The sequence below is a fragment of the Gracilinanus agilis genome, chromosome 2, assembly GCF_016433145.1.
Source record: "Gracilinanus agilis isolate LMUSP501 chromosome 2, AgileGrace, whole genome shotgun sequence".
In the NCBI taxonomy this organism is placed as follows: domain Eukaryota; kingdom Metazoa; phylum Chordata; class Mammalia; order Didelphimorphia; family Didelphidae; genus Gracilinanus; species Gracilinanus agilis.
The window spans coordinates 500772299-500797245 of NC_058131.1; the positions used below are offsets into that span (position 1 = coordinate 500772299).

Here is a 24947-nt window from a genome sequence, read left to right on the forward strand (position 1 = left end):
TCTATCCCATGCACCACCTAGCTGCCTTAAGATATTTTTAATAGTAGAACTGACAAGTATCATAGAACTGTCTAAGAGCACCAATGATGCATTTCTGTTTATGAAGCATAAATTTATATTAAATCAGTTTTTAAACATTCTAGATTTTTTTAGCAGTCTAGAACAAAAGCTGAAAAACTAGATGACAGAAGTCACCTCTGGTTGAAGATTAGTAGGCAGAGAATGGCAGAAAGTCATAGAGATGAATCATCAGTCATCACCCTACAGTGAATAATCACAGTAGATAATCATGAGGTCAAGACTGGGTAGGAAGGCGCATAAAGTATATTAAGTCTGAATAAGAGAAGATATCCAAGGAAAATGGAAATGATTCAGAAGCTAGGAAGCAAAGTTTAAGTTCAATGCGACTAGAGGAACAATAAAGAGAGGAAGGAAAGGCCTTGGTAGCCAAAGTGGAGCATTTTAGAGAGGCAGTACCTCTATGCTGGCTGGAAGTCAATGGAAAAAAAGGAACATTAAGGTCTTGTTATGGCTGATAATCTTGATAATTAAGGCAGGAATGAGAGGTAATACCTTAGAATAGAAAGCCTACTAGGTTTAAATTCCAGCTCTGCCATCTGCCATCTGTGTGACATTGGTTAATTTCTCTGTGCTTTAGTTTCTTTATTAGTAAAGTAAGGAGGGTAGACTAGGTGACCCTTGAGACCATATTCTGTTTTATTTCTATGTTTCTATGAATGTGAACTGGAAGGTAGAGTTCTGGCTTTTTTTTGGTCCCTTACTTTGCAGGCAAATTGGTCAGAAAGAAAACTGGAAGGATTTCAGTGTGCCAGTTTCTCTATATTTCTTGCAGTTTTTAAAAACAGAATTCCCAAAATAGGTGTTGAGGACACACAGGATTCTCTACTAGGAACTTAAAAGAGTCATAAGGAATTTCCTAAATGTAATTCCTTGTAATTATAGACTTCAAAACAACAGATGTAAGCAGTTAAAACAACTTAACCTTGGGACCACAGACTCTTAAGGATTCTGTGGGAGGAGTTCCACTAGATGTTTTTTTTTTTTTAGTATTTTGTTAACTGTGCTTGGATATAATTTATTTCATTTGCATTTTTTTAAACCCTTGTACTTCGGTGTATTGTCTTATAGATGGAAGATTGGTAAGGGTGGGCAATGGGGGTCAAGTGACTTGTCCAGGGTCACACAGCTGGTGGCTGAGGCCGGGTTTGAACCTAGGACCTCCTGTCTCTAGGCCTGACTCTCACTCCACTGAGCTACCCAGCTGCCCTTCATTTGCATTTTTTAGTAGATTTAAAATATCATTCTGAAGAGTTCCATAGGTTTCATCAGACTGTAACAGATCCATAACCTAAAAAGGCTAAGAATCTCTGTTTTAGCTACAACTAGATACTACCTGCCTGGGTGTGGTGGCTTACAGATCTCAGCAATGCATTAAGAGTTATAGCTTTTCTTTTCAGTAGCAATTTAATCCCAGCAGATGATGATAGAGAATGACAGCTGGCCCTAAAAGATTAGATAGATGAAGCCCAGCAGATGTTTGCAGAGAACAACCCAATGACCATAAAACCAGTGGAAATGTAGCTCCCAAAGGGATGACAGTACCAGAAAATGGTCATTTTAAAGACTGGTAAATAGATATGTCACTGCAATTGACATTCAATTTGTACTGCAAAACTAATACAATTATTTGACATTTTGCATCATAGCTACTTGTGTTGCTGTCTTACTACCTTTTGAGACTATCTTCTTGAAGGAAGGAACTGTTTTTTATCTAAACTCTAAGCCTTTGTTCCACTCTGCCCAAATGCTCTTCCACTGCATATCCTTGATTTGAACTATATGCCAGCCCTCTCCATCATCTCATAGCAGTCCCCTTCCTGCCTTCTCCCTTCCCCTGGAATTCATGGTTGACCTCAGGTAACACTGAAAACCAAAGAAAGAGAAATGGTAGATGGAGTTGGTGGGACTATTGCCATCTTCTTTTTTTTTAAAGAACAGACTTGGAAGGTGTGAGGCAAAGCAAGTGTTCAACACAAGGGGAAAAGAAATAGACAGAATATTAGAAGCTATAGCTTTGTTACTGGTAGAGGAATTCTCAGTTTCTGTGTAGTCAGACTACTGACTGTTTAGAACAAAGTTAAAAAATCAATAACAAAAGATAAGACACTTTGTAAATGTATAGCTGCAGACTAACCCATTCAAAGGTGCTATTGACTGAAAAAAGCAAAGAAATCGAGTCTGATTATTTAGAAGTGTTATCAATATAAAACAACTGCCACAAAAATGACATCTAATAAATATTTTGTGTCCTTGCCACATAGAGAAATATGGAGATATCAACCAAGGAAAACAAGTTTTTAGAATACAGAGTATTTTACAAAACATTATAGAGAAGAAAGGATAGACACCTTGATATTCAAAAGAGGAAAATGAATACGTTCTAAAAGCAATAGGTTACTGGCTTGATGGCTGACTCCCAGCAAAATTCTAGAGTATGTTAATAAGGAGATGGATGTTAGAGAACAGTAGAAAAGGAAGTGGTGATTCTACATAGGCAGTACACTTTCATTGAGAACAGCTCATGCCTCGTAACTGACATTCTTTTATTTTCCTTTTCTTTTCTTTCTCACAGTTACTAAATGGATAGATTGTAAAAAACTGTAAGTTTACAGGATTTCAGAAAAGCAGTTGACAAAAGATTCTAATATTATTCTTGTGGACAAAACAAAGATATGAGGTAAACAGGTTGTTATGAATTAAATTGGGAAGTAATTGGAACTGAGGAATGACCAGATCTCGAGAGCAGCTATAAACAAGCTGATGTAGTGTCTGGGGGCCAGTCTACTTTGGCCCTATGTTGTTTAACAATTTTATCAATGACTTGGAGGAAATGAAAAGATAGTATGTTCATAAACTTTGCAGATAACAAACCTGTGAGAAAGAAGTCAAAATTGGATTAGAAATTCAGGATCCAAAAAAGATCTTGATAAACCAGAACAGTAAGCTGAATCTAACGGTAAAAAATTTAACAGAGATAAATGATGTCTTTAATACCTGAGTTTAAAAAAATCTTTCACAAGTACAAGATGGAAGAAGTATGGCTAAAAAGTATTTCATCTGGAAAGGAGATGGGGCTTTTAGTGAACTGCAAGCTCAATATGTATTAAGAGTGATAAATGGCAAGAAACAAAGCAAAAGCAATCACATACAACTGTATACTAAAAGAATTATAGTTTTCAGCAGATGGGAAGTAACAGTCCCACTATATTTTTTAGGGTATTTGTGTTTAATTTTATTAAGGGCATTGATGAAATGTAGAGTGTCTAGAGGGCAAGAATGAAAAGAAATAGATAGAAGTTGTAGGGAGGAAGATTTTAGATTGTTAGACGGAAAATCTTCCCAACAATAGGCATATACATAAAGTGGAATAGGCTGCTTTGTGAAGGAGTAGATTTTCTGTCACCTGCAGTTTTAAAGGGAAAAGCTGGATGATCACTTTTTGGATACGTGGTAGGGGGGATTTTTAGTGAGGCACCATTTGACCTCTAAGGCCTTTTACCACTATGAGACTATGACAGTGATTACATTGAACAACTCCCTTACCCTTCTTCAGTTTCCGGACAGCTAACATACAGTGGCTAGGAGATAGATCCCATATTCTTAAAGTTTTATCATCACTTACAGTTGCACAAATGGGCAAATGAGGATGGGTAGCTAAACCCCACACGTCTCCTTCCATGTGACCCTATTCAGAACATAAAAATTAATTCTAATTTATTTCATTGTAATTTAGACTACAAATTTAAGGACCAAAAAGATATTGGAAACACATATTCATACATAAAATGAACTATAATCAAGTCACAACTATTTGTACCTACTTGCACCAATAATTAAAGAAAATAATAAAATCAAACAAAAAATTTATTTTGCAGCATATATATGTTGCAAAATTACATATATATAGATATAGTATTTTTTCGATTAGGATAACTCAAATTCACATTAAAGCTAGTTTATATTTCATAAATACATTTAATAACTAAATATCTGTCAATATGTTCCGATATCTTGTCTCACCTCACACTTCTAGAATCTTTTAGATATTTCCATGAAAGTGTGGAAAGGAGTTATAGCTATCTCTGACAGTATGAATCTAATGAATATAATACTTTGGCCTCCTGTCCAAAATGCTTTTAGTTTAGTGATACCTTAAGTTTAGTAGATAATTATAATATTGCTGGAAAACAATGAAAACTCTTCCAAATGTGATTTAAATATTTCTTGCTAGCATTTATGTTTTTAATCCTATCTCTTTTTGAAAAGGTATAGTATATATATTTGAGAAAAAACTTAACTTTACAAGGATGGGAATATATACATTCCTTAAGTTTTTCTAGCTTCAAATAAAAGGCATGATATGCAAGTATAATTTGACATTAAAAGCTTTAAATTATGTTTTAAAACTTCAAAATATGTGGAATTTTATTTATATGATACTTTTTTGCACCACTGTGGGTTGCAATCTTTCCTTAATAATTAAGGAGCTGTGACTAATAAAACAATGCTTCACTTAATTACCAATTTGGTGATGTCTATTTTCTAATTTGGTAAAAATAGTGCTTGGTGTCTATAGAAACTTGGGAGTTTTTAGATATATAGTCCTTCATGAGACATCTGGTAATACTTTAGCATTTAAATATAACATCATTTAAACAGTATAGATGGTTGGATATGAAACTGATGAATGACCAGATCTCAAGACCAGATCTTAACAAGTTGAAGTGAAGTTGAACTGAATTTTCTATTTAGAGTGTCTAGGGACAGTCTATTCTGGTAAGGTGCTATTTAACATTTTTATCAATGATGTGGATAAAGTGAAAAGATAGTATGCTCATAAAATTTACAGATAAAACATTACCAGGTAAAGCACATTATTAAATACCCTATCCACCTTCAGAGAAAGAATGGTTTGGAGTATAAATGCAGATGAAAACATATGGTTTATCACTTATTTATCTGAACAGATGATTTAGGGTTTTGGTTTTTATAAGATTATTCACTTACAAAAATGAATATTAAAATGTAGTACATCTTCAAAGACTCCCGTTGACACTGTATATGCATTTCAGAAAGTAATATTTATGAATTAAACTGTACAAGGTAATGTAGTGGTTAGAGTGCAAGCAAGAATTAGTCAACAAGACCTGAATTCAAATCCTAACTCCCTTAATAACTATGTAATCCTGGGTAAATCACATAACCTCTCCTAGTCCCATTTGTAAAATGGGGATGATAACAGGTCCTATTTCGTAGGATTATTGTGAGGATCAAGAGAGATATTTGTAAAGAACATTGTAGACTTTAAAGTGCTATACAACTGCTAGTTATTATTATAATATGCAAAATGCTTATGCTAACAGTCATTATTATCTCATATTTCTTGAAGATCACAAATTATTTGAACAGAGAATATGTTATCTTTGTTGTGAAATACAATAATGCCAATGATTTCAGTTTTAAAAAATGTAATATTTTATTGGTTTTAAAAAACTCCTTGGTATGACAGGACAATATGAGTAGCATTAAAATAACTAAGTTAACTAGAAAATATGTAAAATTCCTGTAGGCAAGGGAAATAGTCTGGTGTAGTGGAAACAATTCTCAAATGGGTATCAGAAGACCTATTTAAGTCTCAATTTTATGACAAACTTGCTGCATGACTTCGGATAAGTCATTTTACTTCTCTAGGTCCAGGTCCCCATCATGAACATGAAGGTGCTAATATCTGTACTATGTCCATCACAAGATTTCAGTGAGTGTTATCATGTATGTAACAGTTCTTTTTAATCATAAAGGACTAGATATATGTAAGTCATCACAATGATAACCAATGACAAAAATTAAGGAAGAGAAAAAGAATAAGTTTGTGCTAAGAAACATGTTAACATTTTAAGGAGGAAAAAAGGGACATAAGAGTTCTCTGGTATATAGAAGACTCATTCAAAAAAAATCAATCACATAAATGATTTTTAAAAAATTTATTGATCAATTTACTTCATTTACTGTTCTTTCCATAGTTTCTTGTACTAAATATAATTGGAAAACTTATATTCCTTAATTTTAAGTATGATGAATATTTTAATAGAGTTTTACAATCTAGTAAATAGTGAATAAATGTTAAGGTTATGAGTTTCATGTATAAATAGTTTCAGAAAATACAGTCAGGTACAAAATTAGGACATATTAAATAGCACATGGAATAAGAACATAAAGTGAATTCCTTTTTCCTCTCAAACCTTTCCTTTCTGGTGATAATAAATACTTCAATAAAATTATCAACTGGCAAGGTATATCATTAATATAAATTCAGTTGGTTATTGTATAATCTATATACAAGGCAACAGAAAAATAAGCATTTTTTTCGGTTACCTGAGTGGCTGTAATAACTGAAACATTCATTTCCTGAGCCATTTTCTCAGCATCCTACATAGCACAAGTTCTAAGAAATCAAATTAACCATTCAAAGGAATAATATGAAAAAGTATGTTAAAATTTAAAATTACCTGAACCAGCAGAGTAATAGGCCCACTTTTATCTACCTCCAGTATTTCACCATTCTTTGTGCCTACTAAAATATGACCATGTCCTAATGATATGGCACGTATAGAAGGGTTGTCTTCTAAAAGAAGTCCTGAAAAGTTAAGTGGAAGAATTCTAAGTAATAAGTTACTTTACCAAAAAATATCAAAAAACTTTCAATTATGACTTTGAATCATGACAATCACAGGTGATGAGGCAGTTTTCTCCTCCATTTAAAAAATTCCAATAAATTTGCTACATTTCCCTTCACTAAATAAATTCTAATCTGGAAATAAAGCTCTACTAGCTTAATTAAAAAGAAACTTTTTTTATCTTTACTTATATGGAATTTTCTATATTACAATTTTCTATTCTAGTCAGATGGACTATATGCATAAGATATTGTCCACCAGTTTCACAAGAGTCATTTATTCATCTCCACTCATCCCAATCCTACCCCATTACTAGGCCTCATATTTCTCTGCCTATTCCTTCTACTGTGTTACTATTAACATCTATTCATCAATTCTATCTTTATCCTAACACACCTTCTATTCCTTTTATTAACTGAAGCTAATCTGATATCTTTCTTCCTTCTCCCTCCCCTTCGCCGCCCCCCCCTCACCCCGGCCAAACCCCCTACCTTCCACCTTAGAATCAATACCATGTATTGGTTCCAAGGCAGAAGACTGGTAAAGGCTAGGTAATTAGGGTTAAGTGGCTTGCTCAGGGTCACACAGTTAGGAGTGTCTGAGGCCACATTTGAACCCAGGTTTTCCTGAATCCAGGCCGAGCTCTCTATCCACTTAGCCACCTTGCTGTCCCAATTATTACACTCTTTAATAATTTTTGAATTCCCTCATTCCACATTTTACTACACATTATACTTGTTAACCTGGGCAATTTTCAAGGCTCTGTCCTTGGCCTTGTCTTTCCTCTCCAAACTTGGCAAAAAAGGAAGATGCCTACTTGATGTTGTTAAAAAGATTTATGCTTCTTGTAGGATGTAGTCTTAGATCAGGGGTACTAACTTCAAATAGAAAGGGATGCCTTTAGTAACATCATGATACTCCATAGGCAATAAGTTTGACATCTCTAGTCTAGATGGCATTTGAGATCTCTTCTAAGCTTTAAGACTTATAATCTTATCTATTCCCAAAGCTTTAGTCCTTGAAGAGAAGTCCAAATTTCAATGTTTTCACCCTAATTTCTCTTCAGAATTCCATATCTGTATTTCCAACATTTTTTGCTATATATTTCCACCTGAATATCCCACTTGCAACTCAGATTTAATGTCTTAAAATCTAAATGACCATACTCCATGTCACTCCTTTGCTCTCCCCACTATGTTCTCCTTCTCTTGACAGCACTATGAGCTTTGTAGTTACTCAGACTGAAAACCTGAATGTCAACTTTGACTCTATTTCTCTTATTCCATAATACAGTCAGGTCTGATGTCTGAAAAATCTTTCTAACAATCAGAGTTATATGTGAATATTCTGGCTTTTTAGGTCTTTGACACTGAAATTCTGTTATGCTTCTATAATTAAAGTTTGTTCACTTTAATTTATATTCTCTGAAAGATTAGATTCATACAGAAATATCAATCAGGCAATCAAACCATTAAGTATGGGATGGAGGTGTAAAAGTGACTACTACTCCTTAAAAGACCAGAAAAAAATTTAAATTAACTTCTGTAATGAATTAAATGTACTATGTTAAAACAATGAATTAATACATGTCATTCTTTAAATAACTCTATGTAGTATTTTAATATAAGATCACAATGAACTTAAAGTCTCCATGTTCTCTCTCTCTCTCTCTCTCTCTCTCTCTCTCTCTCTCTCTCTCTCTCTCTCTCTTTTTAAACTCTTACCTTCCATCTTAGAATCAATCTGAGTATTGGCTCTAAGGCGGAAGAATTGTAAGGGCTAGGCAATAGGGGTTAAGTGACTTGCCCAAGGTCACACAACAAGGAAGTGTTTGAGGTCATATTTGAACCCAGGACCTCCCTTCTCTGAGTCTGACTCTCAATCCACTGAGCCACCCAGCTGCCTGACCCCTGTTTCTTTTAAGAGGAAAAAAATAACATCTGTGGTCAAACAGCAAACAGCATACTGTACTAATATTATTTGGCACTTGATTTAGTAAATAAATAAACCATTAATAACTACAATAGGTCACCTTTAGACCCTGGAGCTAAAGAAGCTCTTTTGATGGCATAGGTTTTGAGGCACCTTTCAAAGGAATCATCCCAGAGGGCCACTACTCCATCCTTTCCTCCAGTTACAAAGCCCTGTAAAAAAATCAAAGGTATAAGTTGCATGAGTTTTTGAAGCACATGTCAGTATCTGTGTATAATTCTAATCTTCTTTATTAGATTGTAATCTTCCTGAGACCAAAAACTTGTTTCATTCATCTCATCTACCCTGGGACATAGGACAATATCTTACTCATATGCTTAATATTATTGAACAAATTAGTTTTACAACCTATTGTTGCTTACAACCTATCTATACAACCTATAGAAATGCACAAATATGTTAAAAAAAACTATCCTGTTTAAATATGAAAAGTACATAAGAAACACCATATAAATAAAAATGTAATATATAAAATAAAGCAGAGGAAGCTAATGTTCTAGAGATGTTATAGTTAGTTGTGTATCAAACAGAAGGCACAGTCTACTAATTCAGAAGCAGCAGAGTTCTACAATCCTAAGTATGTGATAAATAATATGAAGTATGTATTTCAAAGGTCCATGATTTCCTTTGCCTGGTTCTATCTTCCTCCACTAATAAAGATCAATCACATACCTTCAGTAACTTGGAAAATAAGATAGTTTCTATGGTTGAAAAATTCATCACCTTGTGCCAACTAAGTGACAAACTTTTGACCTTAGGCTATTCTGTCACATAACAAGTATGAAATCTATCACTAAGACTTTACTTGACACTTGACAGAATGTACCAGGACTTTTGTTTCACTGATATAGTCTTAAAAAATTCCACACATAATGAGAAATAAGAATAGGATTTAAGAGATAATTAACTAAATTAAATTGGTGAGGGGCCCAGTTGCCTTTCATCTTTCATATACATAGTCTAGAAAATACTTTACTTCCTGAGAGATTCAAGGAAGATCTTTTAGCTATTAAGAAACTATCAAGGGTTTATTCTGCTTATGATAACTAAACTTTGACCACAGCTGGAAGTAGAGTTCAATCAACACAGATGCTCAAGCATTGTCTTCTTCTCTTCAATGAGTAGGAAAGAAAAATAAAAAGAATCAAATTTTAAAACAACTACTTGGGAGTCTACTTGCCAAGACAGACACAGGAAATATATGAATACAACTACAAACAATTTATTATATTAATAAAGTAAGATCTATATAACTGGAGAAGAATTGATTGCTTATGGTAAGCAAATACAATAAAACAACAAAACTACATAAATTAATTTACTTATTCAATAGCATAACAATCAAACCACCAAAGGATTATGTTATAGAGCTAAAAAAATACAGCAAAATTAATTTAGAAGAACAAAAGCTTTAGAACTTCAAGGCATAAAAGGAGACCTAGCAGTACCAGATATCAATCTATACTACAAAGCGGTAATCATCATTATGATGAGCAGGTTAATAAAAAAATGAAAAGACCTACATGAAATAATGAAAAGTAAAATAAGTAGAGCCAAGATAACATTATGTATAACTATAGAAGTAACATTTGAAGAATAACTTGTGAATGACTACCTCCAGAGAAAATGATAAACAGACACAAAGTAGACATAGTTTATGGATACATTTTTTTTGTGTGTGAAGTGATGCCTTTTCTGGTATGAAAAGGAGAAGGACGTAGATACCTGAGAATTTGGATGTAGCCAACAAAAAAATTAATTTAAAAAATTAAAAAACCAATATGAGAGATTAGGCTTAAATTAACATCTCATACCCTAAACCAAGATAAATTCAGAATAGGTAAATGACTTAAATATAAAGAGGAAAATTATAAGTTAGGTGACACAGAATAGTATACCTGTCAGATCTATGGGAAAGGAAAGAATTTAAGACCAAGTAAGAGTTAAAGGACATTACAAAATGTAAAATGAATAATTTTGATTACATTGAATTAAAAATGTTTTGTACAAACAAAACTAATGCAACCAAAATTAGAAGGGAAGCAACAAGTTGAGGAAAAAGATTTTATAACAGAAACCTCTGACAAAGGTCTCATTTCTCAAATTTATAAGAAGCTAAGTCAATTGTACAAAAAATCAAGCCATTTTCCAACTGACAAATGGTCAAGGGACATGAATAGGCAGTTTTCAGATAAAGAAATCAAAACTATCAATAAGCATATGAAAAAGTGTTCTAAATCTCTCATAATTAAAGAAATGCAAATCAAAAAATGCTCAGGTACCACCTCACACCTAGCAGATTGGCCAATATGACAGTAAAGGAAAATGATAACTGTTGGAGGGATTGTGGCAAAATTGGAACATTAATGCATTGCTGGTGGAGTTGTGAATTGATCCAACCATTCTGGAAGGCAATTTGGAACTATGCCCAAAGGACTTTAAAAGAATGAATACCCTTTGATCCAGCAACACCACTAATGATTTTGTACCCTAAAGAGATAATGATGAAAAATGTACAAAAAATTTCATAGCTGTGTTCTTTGTGGTGGAAAAAATTGGAAAATGAAGTGGTGTCTCTCTGGGGAATGGCTAAACAATTTGTGGTACTTGATGGTGATAAGGAATGCTGTAAGGAATAAAGAAGCAGAGGATTTCTATATAAACTGGAAGAATTTCCAGGAATTGATGCAGAGTGAAATAAGCAGATCCAAGAGAAGATTATACACAGAAAATGAAACATTTTGGAACAATACAGGACAATCCCAAGGGACTTATGAGAAAGAATACTATAGTTGTGAGGAAGATTAGTTAGTAATAGTGTTGGACCTAGCAGGAAGGGCTAGAGGATTCCAAGATGGAATGAAGGAGCAGGAAGTAGGGCTTGTGCTCTGTTGCTAGCCCTGGGAGATCTCAGAGTTAAGGAAACCCTGCATCCTGATTCCCTGGGATCCTGATTGGTGGTGGCTTTCCGCAAGTGGACAAGACCTGCAGAGCTGCACCAAGTGGAGGAGGGGTTTGGGATCTGGTGGACATCTCAAGCACACTCTCTCTACTTGGGTACCTTGGACCACCTTGGCTTTTGGCATCCTGCGATCATCTTTGGATTACCATGAGAACCCTCAAAGTCAACCTCAGGCCCTTTAAAAACTGTGCTGGTCAAACCTGGCTGGAACCAGGTTTGAAGCAGCCTTCCCACTGACTCCAGAACTGCTCCTTTGAGCCCTGCCTGGCCTAGGTCAACTAGAATTAGAGTAGACAAGTCCTCCCCTTGCCCCTGTGATTTGCCCTTTAGGGTTTTAAGTGCAGAATTCCCTATCCCACCTTTATTTAGTTAATCACAATAAACTGTTAAAAACCTTTACCTTGCCTGCTAGTTCCAAAGACCCTGGCCTAGGGGTGAGCTGAGTGAGCTGGGCCAACTGCCATTCTGACAGTTAACAGCAGCTTGGCAGTGAACTCTGGTCTCCCTATCCTGGTTGGTCCTTCAACCCAGTGTGTGTACCCACAAACCATTAGGTCACATTTTACATCCCTGGTGCCCCACCATTTTTTACACTATCTACATCAAGAGAAAAAACTGTAGGAATAAAAACACAGAAGAAAAACAAATGACTTATCCATAAAGGATATATGATTTGAGATTTTGGTTTTAAAAGATTGCTCTATTGCAAAAATGAATAATATGGAAATAGGAATAAGTGATAACATTTATATAACCCAGGAAAGTACTTATTGGATCCAGGATGGGGGAGGCCAGAGGGGAGGGAAAGAAAAGAACATGGAAAAATATTTTAAAAATAAAAAAATTTTAAAAATAACCAATATGGCACTACATGATAAATACAGGTATTAATTTATCAATAGAACACATTTGAAACAATATACAGAAGCAAATGAGCACAGTAGCCTAGTAGTAGACGAACATTTCAAACCACACACCAAGATAAGCTCCAAACATGAATAAAGGCTGACATCTTAAACAAATTAGAAGAATAAAGAAGTTCATTACCAAATAAGAAAAGAGGAATATCATAGGCAGTAAAACAGACAATTCTGATAACATACAAACAAAAAGTTTTTGTGCAAACAAAACTACTATGACTAAAATTAGAAGAAAAGCAGGAAAAAAAATCTTTGCAGCAAGCTTCTCTGACAATGGCCTCATTTCAAGGCTATATAGGGAACTAATCAAATTTATAAGAATAAGAACCATTCCTGAATTGATAAATTGTTGAATAATATGGACAGGCACTTTTCAGAGAAAGAATTTCAAGCTGTTGATATTCATATCGATATGAACAAGCACTCTAAATTATCATTAATTAGAGAAATATAAATTAATGTAACATGGAGCCAATCAATAATCATTTATTAAGTGCCTGCCTGCTAAGTGCCAGGCAATGTGCTAAATGTTGGGGATACAAAGAAAGGTAAAAGACAGTCCTTCCTCTCAAGGAGATGACAATATGCAAACAAGAAAAATCAGAGACAATTACCAAAGGGAAAACATAAACATTTAAGGGGATGGCAAAAGGTTTTTTGTAGTAAATGCAATTTACCTGAGATTTAAGGGAATCCAAGAAAGTTAGGAGGCCAGATCAGTAAAGTTGACCAAAAAAAGAAGAATGACAAATGCTAGAGGGGCTACAGGAAAATAGGGACATTACTGCACTGCTGATGTAACTGTTAAATGGCCTAGCCTTTTGGAACTAAACCCTTAAAATTATTTAACTGTGTACTATGGATATATATCAACTATATCTATTCTGCAAAGAGATAATTGAAATAAAGGTACCAATATTTACAAATATAGCAGCTTTTTTGTGGTGGTGAAGAATAAAAACTGAGCAGGTGTCCATTAAATTAAGAAATGGCTGATCAAGTTATGGGATATGAATGTGATAGAATATTATTGTGCTATGAAAAATGCTGAATGGGATGGTGTCAGAGAAACCTGGAAAGAGTTGCAACAACTGAAGTAAAGTGAAGTGAGTAAGAAATAGGACAACAATTCATACAATAATGACATCAATGTAAAGACAAACAATTGTGATGAACTTTAGAAATGTAATCAATGCAATGGCCAATTATACTTCCAGAGGAATCATGATAAAAATTATATCTATCTCCTGACACAGAGGTAATGGTTTCAGAAGGCAGACTGAGACCTTTTTTTTTGGCAAGAGCAATGGAGAATTTGTTCTGTTTCACTATACATTTTGATACAGAGGCTTTATTTTTCTCTCGTTCTTAAAAAGTGTGGGTGTAGATGAGAGAAAATGTATATTTTTTGTTGATAAAAAAACTTAAATTAATATTTAAAAAACCTAAATCATCATAAGAGAAATTAAAGCAGAAAGAATAAGCTACGAGCCATCTTATTTTAATTCCTTAGCTGCTTTTTATATACAATACTAATCTGATAGTGGACTCATCATCAAGAGCAGTTTTCAGATAGCAGTATTTTACTATGTAATTTATCAGAACAACATAATCTCAGTAACACCAGGAAAATAAATCTTTAAGGAAATTTTTGTTTGAAAATTTTCTGTAGTAATATTTCTTAAATAATTTTTTAAGTCTAAAGAAAAGTGAATCTAGAAAGGTTATAATTTGTACTCCTGAATTAGCATATGAATTACACAGGATATTAGAGTTTGAAGAAGACTCAGATTTTTGACAAGCAGGCATCTGGCCTCTACTTGATGACGTGAAGATGATAGGAATATATCTTCTGAAGGCAACTCATTGCACTTCACACTTCAATAGCTCTAATTGTCAACAAGCTATTCTCTGCTTTAAGCTCAAATATGTCTCTCTGCAACTTCTGCCCATTGCTCCAAGCTGTCTTGTAGAGCCAAACAGAACAAGCCCAATCCTTCCTACCCATGGCATTCACTCAAACAGAAAATATGCACTTTTCCCATCTAGGCCAAATGTCCTCATTTCTTTCAAATGATCCGTATTCATCATATTCAAGACTCCTCATCCCCTTAGTCATCCCCCTCTACATGCTTGCTAGGTAACTAATGCTGCCATTAATACAGTGTGTGTATGAGTAGGAAATTAAAGGGAATACATACACACATATCATTTTGGAAGATTTCCTATGGAGTATACATGGCATCTGTCCTTTGCTCCCATCACTTCAAGGCAGAAACGACATCCATATCAAATTTGCAGATGATTCAAAGCTGAGAGGGATAGCTAAGACATTGGATAACTGAATAACTTAAAAGGATTTTGAAAAGCTAGAATGATAGAATAAGATAGACAAACTGAATAACAGACATGATGAAAGGAAAGTAAGATTTGATAGAGATAAATGTAGTCACAAATGAGTTTGAAAAATCATATTCAGAAATATAACAGGGGTAGTCATGGCTAGACATAAGTTTGAAAAAGATTAAGAGTTTTAGTGAACAGGAAGCTAAACATTTTATCAACAGTATAATATGGCAGCCAAGAAAGCTAATGTTATATTGAGAAGTTAGTGTGTGGAAGGAAAAGAGATGTCCCTGGCCCTGATTAGACCATAGCTGAAATACAATGTTTAGTTCTGGAAGACTCATTTAAAGAAAACACTAGTAAGTACGAAAATATCCAGATGAGTATGGTCAAGATGGTAAAGACCATGAGAGAAGACCTGGGAGGACTAGGGAATAGTAGTTCTTCAGATATTGAAAGATCTATCATGTGGAAGATGGACCAGATCTGATTTACTTGGTAACAGAAGGCAGAAGTGGGAGCACTAGAAGTCACAGAGACACAGATATGGGCTCAAAACAAAGAAAGACTACTGCCCAACCCTAAATTATAGGTATTCAAAGGTAGAATAATTCACTTCCAAGTATATGGCTTCCTCTCAGCAAAAGCTCCCAAGGAAATACTAGCTTTTAGTTTTATAAAATAGATACCTAATCAAAGATATATATATACCTTTGAGGTCCTCTCCAATTTGGAAATTTTATAACTTGGTCAAGTGGAAAGTTTTCTTTCTAGAAGTTCAATAACTTCTAGATAGTAGATAAGGAATGTAGGATAATAACATGGAGGGATATCAGTGAAAAAGCTGATCATATAAATAGAATTAAGGTTACTGGCAAATGATTCAAAATAGTATAGCATAGGTATTTATAAGAGCATTTTAAATATATGTATTATATGTAACACAACATATTAAATATGTTAATATAAAATAAATAAATATATATGCATATATATATATATAGAGAGAGAGAGAGAGAGAGAAAGATATCATCTATGCTTATTCTCTAGAAACTATTGTGAGGATTTATTTAGCAATTAATTTAGTAATAGTGTTGGACCTAGCAGGAAGGGCTGGAGAATTCCAAGATGGAATGAAGGATCAGGAAGTGGGCTTGTGCTCTGAGAGAGACTCCATTAGTGGTTGGACATAACTGTTGCTAACCCTGGGAGATCTTAGAATTAGGGAAAAACTGCATCCTGATTCCCTGGGATCCTGAGAAGTAAAAGCTTTCAGCAAGTGGACAAGACCTGCAGAGCTGCTCCAAGTGGGGAAGTGGTTTGGGATCTGGTGGACAGCATTTCAAACTCACTCTCCCTACCTGGGTACCTTGGATCACCTGTCCTGGTGGAGTTGGCTCTTGGCATCCTGTGACCATCCTTGGATTACCGTGAGATCCTAATTGCCCTTTAGCTGTGCTGACCAAACCTGGCTGGAACCAGGTTTGAAGAAGCCTTCCCTGTGACTCCAGAGTCCTTCCCTGCCCCCTGTATTTTGTCCTTAGGTTTTCAAGTGTAGAATTCCCTTATTTCCATCCTTCATCATTATTTCTCCAATTAAAACTGTACAAACTTTACCTTTGCCTGCTGGTTCCATAGTCCCTGGCCTAGGGTGAGCTGGGTGACCGTTGGGACAACTGCCATTCCTGTGTCAGTTAAAACAGTGAACCCTGGTCTCCCTATCCTGGTTGGTCCTGTCTCTCCTTCAACCCAGTGTGGACCCACAAACCATTTGGGTTATATTTTAATAATAATTAACATCCCTGGTGCCTCACCATTGCACTACCAAGGGTAATGATGATCTCTCTTCTAAATGGGCTTCATCAATGAGAATGAGCATTTAAGTGCCAGTACTACCTTATAACATGATAAAATCCTTTTCTATAATTACCTAATTTCTTATTGTACAAAAAAGCATGAAGAACAGAGAGAAGTAAGGCAGGACAAGCTGCCAAGAATCCACATATTTTTGCCTAACTCTCTAGCTTCCAGGTTGGTTACTAGTACTGAGTGGCAGTGCCAGAGCAAAGGAGTTGCTCATTTATTTACAGAATCACTCACTATACATTATTAGGGAAATCAAATTATATATCTTCTAAAGGACAATTTACTTACCTTTTCTAGAGCATGCATACTGAATACTGGTCCATCATGTGCTTTGACAGTCTTTATGAGAAAAATGTCTTTCCAGATGCACACATCTCCTGTTGAAGTTCCAGAAAATGCCATCTCTTCAGTCCAGCCATACACTGCACACATCATTGTGTCACCTTTCCCCAAGGGACCTATGTAGCCTTTTCTCCCAATCAATCCTCCTCCTATTATAAAATTCAAAGTTATATTATTACCACTTTAAAAATATATAAAATTAGAAATAACCATAATTTCGTTCCCTCTACCCAAAAAACTCTAAAGACACTAGGAAGTATTAAAAGTCAATTAACAAAAACTAACATTTTAATTTCACTTAATGCTTTACAAAGTGCTTTACCTCTATGAGGTAGGTAATACAAGTATTAATACTATTTTACAGAGGACGAAAATGATAGAATAATGAAGTGACTTGTCCACTGTCACACAGCTAGAATGCAAGCTGGGAACAAAAAAGGTTCCACAAATTCCAAATCCACTTTTCACTAATAATGTAGCTGTAAATCTATCTATGAATTTAACATCCCTGGCTAAATCACTTCTTAGATGAATTTAATCTCTAGTCAGGTACTTAGAGTGATATTTTTAGTCTGTATATAAGAGCTGGAATGAGTCAATGGTTATTTTCCAGGATTATGGTACTAATAAAATGAATAAAAATCAACAAGAACCCATAGTAGTTTTATAAGCCCCTTTAAAACCAAGGATTGCAAATAACATGTTGGCATGAAAGAGCAATGATTTTGAAAGGAAATGCTAACAATGAAATATTAAGGAAAAACTAGTAACTCATTTTGAAGAAATCAACGTAACCCATGCACTTCTAAATCTGTTTACCTATAAATGTTAATTTACTAAAGTCTGAAAGTTAATCATAAGAATTTCTATTGAAGTAAAAAATCACCGATACAAATAAAAGTAGCATAATTTTATAATAAATGTTTTATTTCCCTAATACCTAAAATTTTGCTGAAATAAAACTGTAAATGCAAAAAATCCCATCAAATGATGTTTCCTTTCTAAGCAAAACAAAACTGAAATGGAAAGGTAGTAATATACTGGCACTACCAAAAAGAGGAAAATGCTGGAGGTATATGTCAGCTGTTTCAGATAGTAATCATCCCAACATTACACCTCTTCAACCCTGAGAAGTTTGCCTTTAGGATGAGATTAGCAGGCCCAACATTGAGTAACAAGTTAGCATTTGTTATGAGAATGGGAACCTTCTGGTCTTGGGCTAACTCACATAAAAATGAGAAGGATAATGCCTCCTTTGCCAAGCAGCAGAGCTTGTTAACCCAGAAAACAGACGTTCTAAGAGGAAACAATGTTAGTTATCTATAATGCCAGGGATATGCAAACACACTCTGCACATAAGGAGTATAAGGACAGATGTCAGGTCACCAAAAACTCTGCAGACTTCACAGTGCAGGCAGTGGTTTCTTTCTTTATTTTCCCTTTTCCCCTTCTCCCAAGAAAATATTCTCTTCTAAAACTTCATTGTTGCTTAAAATTTTTATATATTAAACTGAAACGAAAAGGGCTCAAATTATCCTACTTATCAGTGTTTACAGCTGAAATTCATTTTGCTCTTTCGTCTATTTTTAAATGTTTCATGTTTCATGGATGCTCTTTTCTTTTTCTTCTCTTTTGTATCACTCATATATCCATTCAACCATTCTCAAAGAGAATGTAACTAGTCAAGCAAAATAAACATACAATTGCCATGTCTTCAAATTTTGACTCATTCTGTACCTCAAGCATATTGCTTCTTTGCCAGAAGTGGAAAGTATGTGTCATAATTAGTCTTCTGAAATTGTGATTGATCATTGATCAAAAGTTTTAAAGTATTTAGCAATTGTTTTCCTTTAAATTACTGTAGTCATTGAATAAACTGTTCTCGTTCAGTCCTCTTCATTCTGCCTTAGTTCATATAAGTCTTCCAGGTTTCTCTGAATCTGACCCTTTCATAATTTTTTGAGCATAATAAAAATCATTTCTATAATTTATTTGGTCAATCACTCTATTTAGAGTTATGAAAGCTCTCCTTCCCATCTCCTCTACTTTGTTTATAACAGGGCCCTTTATGTCTTTGGCATGTGCCCATTTGGAATTTACTTTGTATAATATTTGTAGTGTGTTATTGATCTGAAATTAATTTATTCCATTCTATTTAATTCATATGCCATTAATTTATTTAATCATTTCCTAATCGATGAGTCTCTACTTTATTTCCACGTTTTTACTACAAAGAATCATAATAATTTCTTTCCCTTGTTTGGTCAGGAATTATTCCATTATCTGTAGTGTTGAAAGAAACCTCCTTCCCTTTCCTAATTTATTCACAATGTGATTTTTGATAGCTAAGTTGTTTACCCCTTTGAAGCTTACTGGGACATGTGGTATATTATTGTTTTGAAACTAATTTCTTCCATTCTATTCCATTAACATACCATAACTTATTCCACTGTCTCCAAGTGACAGGCATCCATTTTGTCCCCAGTTTCTTTGCTACAACAAAAAGTGTGGCTCTAGTTTTGTACAGATGGGGTCTTTCTGTCTTTTGATCTCTTTAAGGTTTATGACCACTAATGGAATTACTGGATCAAAAGGTATGTACAGTTTAGTGATATGGGCATTTACAAACTGCTGTCCAAAATGATTAGACCAATTCATAGGTCCATTAATAGTGCATAACTGGCATGCCTGTCTTCCCATAATCCTTCCAAGATCCGTCATTTTCTTTTTTTTTGACTTGTTTATCAATCTGATAGGTATAAGACTCTTTGCATTCTTATTATTAGTTACTTGGATTTTTTTTGTATGATTCTTCAGTATCTATATATTCATCCCCAATCTCTCCACTGAACTTTATTTCTGTGTCACAACTGTTTATTAGATATTACTAAATAGATGCTCTTGAGGCATTTTTAACTGGATATATATATATATGATAAATATATATATATAATTAAATGTTATTATCTTTCCCCTATAAGCTTCCCCTCTTCTGAAGTTCTAGATTTTGTCAGTGTTTATAATCTTGCCATGATTCCAGTGCTCCAAATATCCAGTTGTCAAATCTTGTTACCACCTCCACATCTTATATCTGATTCTCTCTGTTCACAGCTACCATCTGGGTTCAAGCCTTTATAATTTTTCTTTTGGATTCTTGATAGTCTCTGCTAAATGGTCTCTCTGCCTCAACCCCTCATCACTCCAGTCCACACATATTGCTGCCAAATTCTTCTGTAAGCACAGATATGAAAATATGATTCCTTTAAACAACTGACTTCCTATGATTTGTAGGAGAAAATATGAAATTCTCTGTTAAAATATGAAAGGACTACAATCAGACCCCAATCTATTTTTCTAAACTCACTGGACATTACTTTTCTTCTGGCACTCTATATAGTCCAACTGGCTATATCTCTGTTCCTTAAATGATTCCCCATATCCCTCCCACCTCTGTGCCTTTGCATTGGTCTGGAACACTCTCTCTTTGCTTCTGCCTCACATAGGTTCTCTTGTCATCTAAGATATATCTAAATGACTACCTTTTGCATGAATGTTTGTCTAAAATCCACAACTATTAATGCTCAGCCCCCCCAGCTACTTGTATTTAATTACTTTTATACATCCACATGTTTATTTTACATAGATGTTATATTTTTATATGTGCTTGTTACCTTCTCTGTCAGAATGTAAGCTCCTTGTGAGGAAGGACTGTTTACTCTTTGTTCTTGTATGCCAGTGCCTAGTACATTGTAGACACTAAGAACTTAGTGATCAATTGATTTCTTCTTCTGAAAATTGCCTCTTCATATGCTTTATCATTTACATACTGAATTCTATTTCTTTTTAACTTTATCCTTTATGAATTAGGGAATGACTTTTGTTCTTACATATTTATATCAACTCCAAATATACATACACACATCTGTACATATGTGTATATATCTTCATTAACTGATTTTTATTATAGAAATTTGCTGCAAATATTTTTCCAGTTTAGTGTTTCATGTCTATTTATAAAATTGATGATTTTATTTCCTTAAAAACATGTCTGCTATAAGTAGTCAGAATTGTCCATTTTATCTGTGATGATCTCTTTATCCCTTGTCTGGCAAAGGTCTCTTGGTCTGTCTCTTTCTCTGTGTCTGTCTCTCTTTTCTCTCTCTTCTCTCTGTCTCTCAGTCTCTATCTGTAATCATAAAAAAGATAAATCTTCTATCCTTTTTTATTTTCGTCTTTTGATAAGATACTTGTAATGCAAAGATGCAATAAAGGCTTTTGCCCTTGCAAAAGTTAACTGAAAACTTCTGGCAGTTAAACCTTAGAATCCTGTCAAACTGTCAGTTGGTTCCTGAGGCCTGAGGAGAGCAGAAGGACCAACTGGAGCTCTGCCTTTGGCTTTTGGCTTTGCTTTTGGCCTATGCCTTGTCTCTGGACAATTTGAATTTAGCTAATTTTCTCTGGACCTCTCCCTGACCTTCTCCATACTATTCCCCTGTTATCTTTCCTGTTTTCCTGTGGGTTCTGGAAGGAAGGGTGGCTTTGGGGTTTTACTGAATAGACTTTGTGGGTTTAGTTTCCCTATAGGCAAGTAGAACATCCTTGAATCAAACTATCCCTTACTTTTTGATTTAGTATACCCTCTACTTTAAAAGCAGCCAAATCGTTCCTGGCTGAGAGAACAGGTTCTCTCTCAGTCTAACCCATTCCTGTGACGTTCCCCCATCTTGAGTTTCTCCCTAGCAGCTGTCAGAAATCCTAAACCCTTCTCTCCCTCTGACTAACCCTGAACATTAATTAATTAATTAATTAATTAACCCTTGTTACCTAATCAAACCCTCTGGTGAATCATTGTGTTGAAGAATTAGGTAGGGGTTGAAGGAGAAGGAATTATTCTCTTTTATTTCCTGAGGGAACTGGAGGCATCCATCTTGGGAGGAAGTAGTTGCCCAATACTTCCTCCTGGATCCTCCTCAGTTTCAGTGACAGGGAGGAGCCTTGCGACTCCTCCTTTGAGGATTTGAGAAACTGACAAGAAAGCCCTCAAGTCAGATTTAAACCATTCCTGACTGGCCCTATAGAGTGTCTGTAGAAGAACCTTTCCTGCCTGGAAGGGTACAACCTATTTGCCCCAGTATCCTCTGTCTCTAGCCTGAGTGTCAGGTCTGTGTTAGCTGCCTCTCCTGAGTACCTCACCCATTTCCTTACCATCCAAAATTCCTTGTCGATTCCTTCCCTAAACTTAGCCATCTCCTTCCATTCCTCCTCCTGATTCCTATCTCACCTTTATTCTTTCCTCTAACCTAAAGATTCAGAAGATCACCTCACTTTCATGATAATATACTTTTTATATTTTAAAAAGATCCCCATATGCCTATATTTTTAAGTTTTGCATAAAATACTTTATAATAATATTACTTTATTATACATTATTGTGCTTTATTATTTATATATTATTATACTTTATTTTATTATTTTTATTGTGCTTTCCCTGCACCTACTGAGATAATCATATGGTTGTGAATGTTTTTTTAAAATACAATTTTGTTGCTTGTTTTCCTAATATTGACCCATTCTTGCCTCCATGATAAATACAGGCTGATTATAACAAATGCTTTCTTAGATGGATTGCTACAGTCTGTTTTATTTTAATTTAAATCAATACTCATTAATGATATGGGTCTATAGCTCTGCTTCTTTGCATTAAAATTCATTGATTTAGGTATTAGTGTTATACTTGTTTCACAAAAGAATTTGGTAGACTACTTTCTCAATTTTTTTGTAGTATTAGAATTAAGTGTTCTTTAAAAGTTTCACAGGATTTACCTAAATCCATCAGAATCAGCTGCCTCCCTCTACTTCTCCCTTTGGTAGTTCCTTCACAGATAGTCCTATTTCGTTTATCATTTTGGATTTTGTAAGATCTCTATTTGGTCTTAATATGAGTAGTTCATATTTTTGAAGGAAATTTTCCATTTCATGTTCTTTTTGTTGTTGTTATATATGTATATATAAAACATATAACATATATATATATATAACATATAACTGTGCATAGTAGGTTCTGATAATTCTCTTTAATTCTTCTGGGTTGGGTTGTGATTTTACGTAGTTCATTTGCTTTTTCAATGATTTGATATTCTTCTTTCTTATTTTTAATCAGGCTGACTGAAGCGTTATCAATTTGGTTACTCTAAAAAAACAATTTAATTCTGCTTGTAATTTCTATGGTCACTGAGGCTTTGAACTTATCTGTTGCCTTATGTTTCACCTACTTTGTACTTATTTTAGGGTTAGTGTTAAATTTCTAATTTTTAAAAATGCATATTCAATTCATTAATCCTATTTTTATTGTTTTATGAAAATAAAAATTTAAATATATGTTAATCTATGCTTTCATTTCCTCTAAGACTGCTTTCCATTCATCCAGTTTGGGTATGTTATCACTGTCTTTCATATTATTATTATTTCTTTGATCTGTTCTTTGATCCATTAATTATTTACTTAATTACTTAAATATTAAGATTCTATTTGAGTCTGTATCTTTTGTTTGTATTACCTGAACTGATTGCTGTTTATTTTGCTGTTTGTAAAGGATGAGCTTACTATTTCTGCCCTTATATATTTCTGTCTTGCTATATTCTCTGTGCCCTAAAACATGGCTAATTTTTGTAAAAGTAATATATGTTCTGAAAAATATATTTCTTAGTAGTGATATTTAGAAAACATTTTAGCTTTAGTTTCTCTAGCAATTTATTCAGTTGTATAATTTCCCCCTTTTAACATTTCATTTAGATTTCTTTAAAATCTAAGGGAGGAGCATTAAAGTCTCCTATGATCTATGTGTTCTTGTAATTTGGTTAATATTTCCATTATGTGACACATGTAAAACCCAATGGAATTGCACATCAGCTATGGGAGGGGGATGAAGGAGGGGAGAGAAAAAACATGAATCTTATAATCATGGAAAAACATTCAAAATTAATTAATTAAATAAAACTTTCCAAATTAAAAATATTTCCATTATGAATTTGGTTGCTATGGAAAGTATTAAAATGCAAAAAAGGAAAGAGTTTTTTACATATAAAATTATTTAAAGAAGCTCTTTTTATGATGACAAAAATTAAACATTATAGGACTGCCCATTAGTTGGGAATGGCTGAACAAACTTTGATATATGAATTTAATGGAATACTACTAGGCATCAAGAAATGAGGAAAAGTTTCAAAAAGACAAGGAAAAATGTATATGAACAGATGTTGAGTAAAATGAGAACAATAAGAAAAACAATTTATACTCTAACAACTATATAAAAACAAACAAATTTGAAGGACCCATCTCTGATCATTTGAATGATCATCACAGAGCAATGAAAAAGAAGAATACTGCCTGTGTGGGATGAGATTCAGTGCATAATTCTCAGAGTAGTATTTGGCTTGTTGTAACCCCAATTTTCAAGACCCATTAGCATTACTATTCCTTAGACTAAAACTGCCCCCACACTTTCAATAAAACTTTTAGTTTTCCTGACCTATTTTCAAGGAACTTGAGAAGAGATTTCATCTCTGCCCTGGGAAGAAAGCCAAACTATAAGATAAGCAAAAAGAGGGAAAGTAGTGAGTTTCAAAAGTATCATTATGGTCCCAGTCTGGGAATCCCATGATGGTCCCAGGTTTTTCTTTTTTTTTTTTTTGTAATTCTTTTTTTATTAAACCCTTAACTTCTGTGTATTGGCTTTTAGGTGGAAGAGTGGTAAAGGTGGGCAAT

At 34.2% G+C, this 24947-nt stretch overlaps 1 protein-coding gene across 3 annotated transcripts in view; it reads right to left on the reverse strand.

Annotated features, from left to right (window-relative positions):
• The window catches only part of EML5 (EMAP like 5), a 197919-nt gene that overhangs the window by 78821 nt on the left and 94151 nt on the right, over positions 1-24947 (reverse strand). For all 3 annotated transcript variants that reach the window (XM_044664992.1, XM_044664993.1, XM_044664994.1), the window contains exons 18-21: positions 17130-17332; positions 8788-8899; positions 6588-6715; positions 3625-3766 (exon numbers count right to left, since the gene is read on the reverse strand). In XM_044664992.1, coding sequence (XP_044520927.1) covers positions 3625-3766; positions 6588-6715; positions 8788-8899; positions 17130-17332 — 585 coding nt within the window. The remainder of the gene's footprint in view (positions 1-3624; positions 3767-6587; positions 6716-8787; positions 8900-17129; positions 17333-24947) is intronic.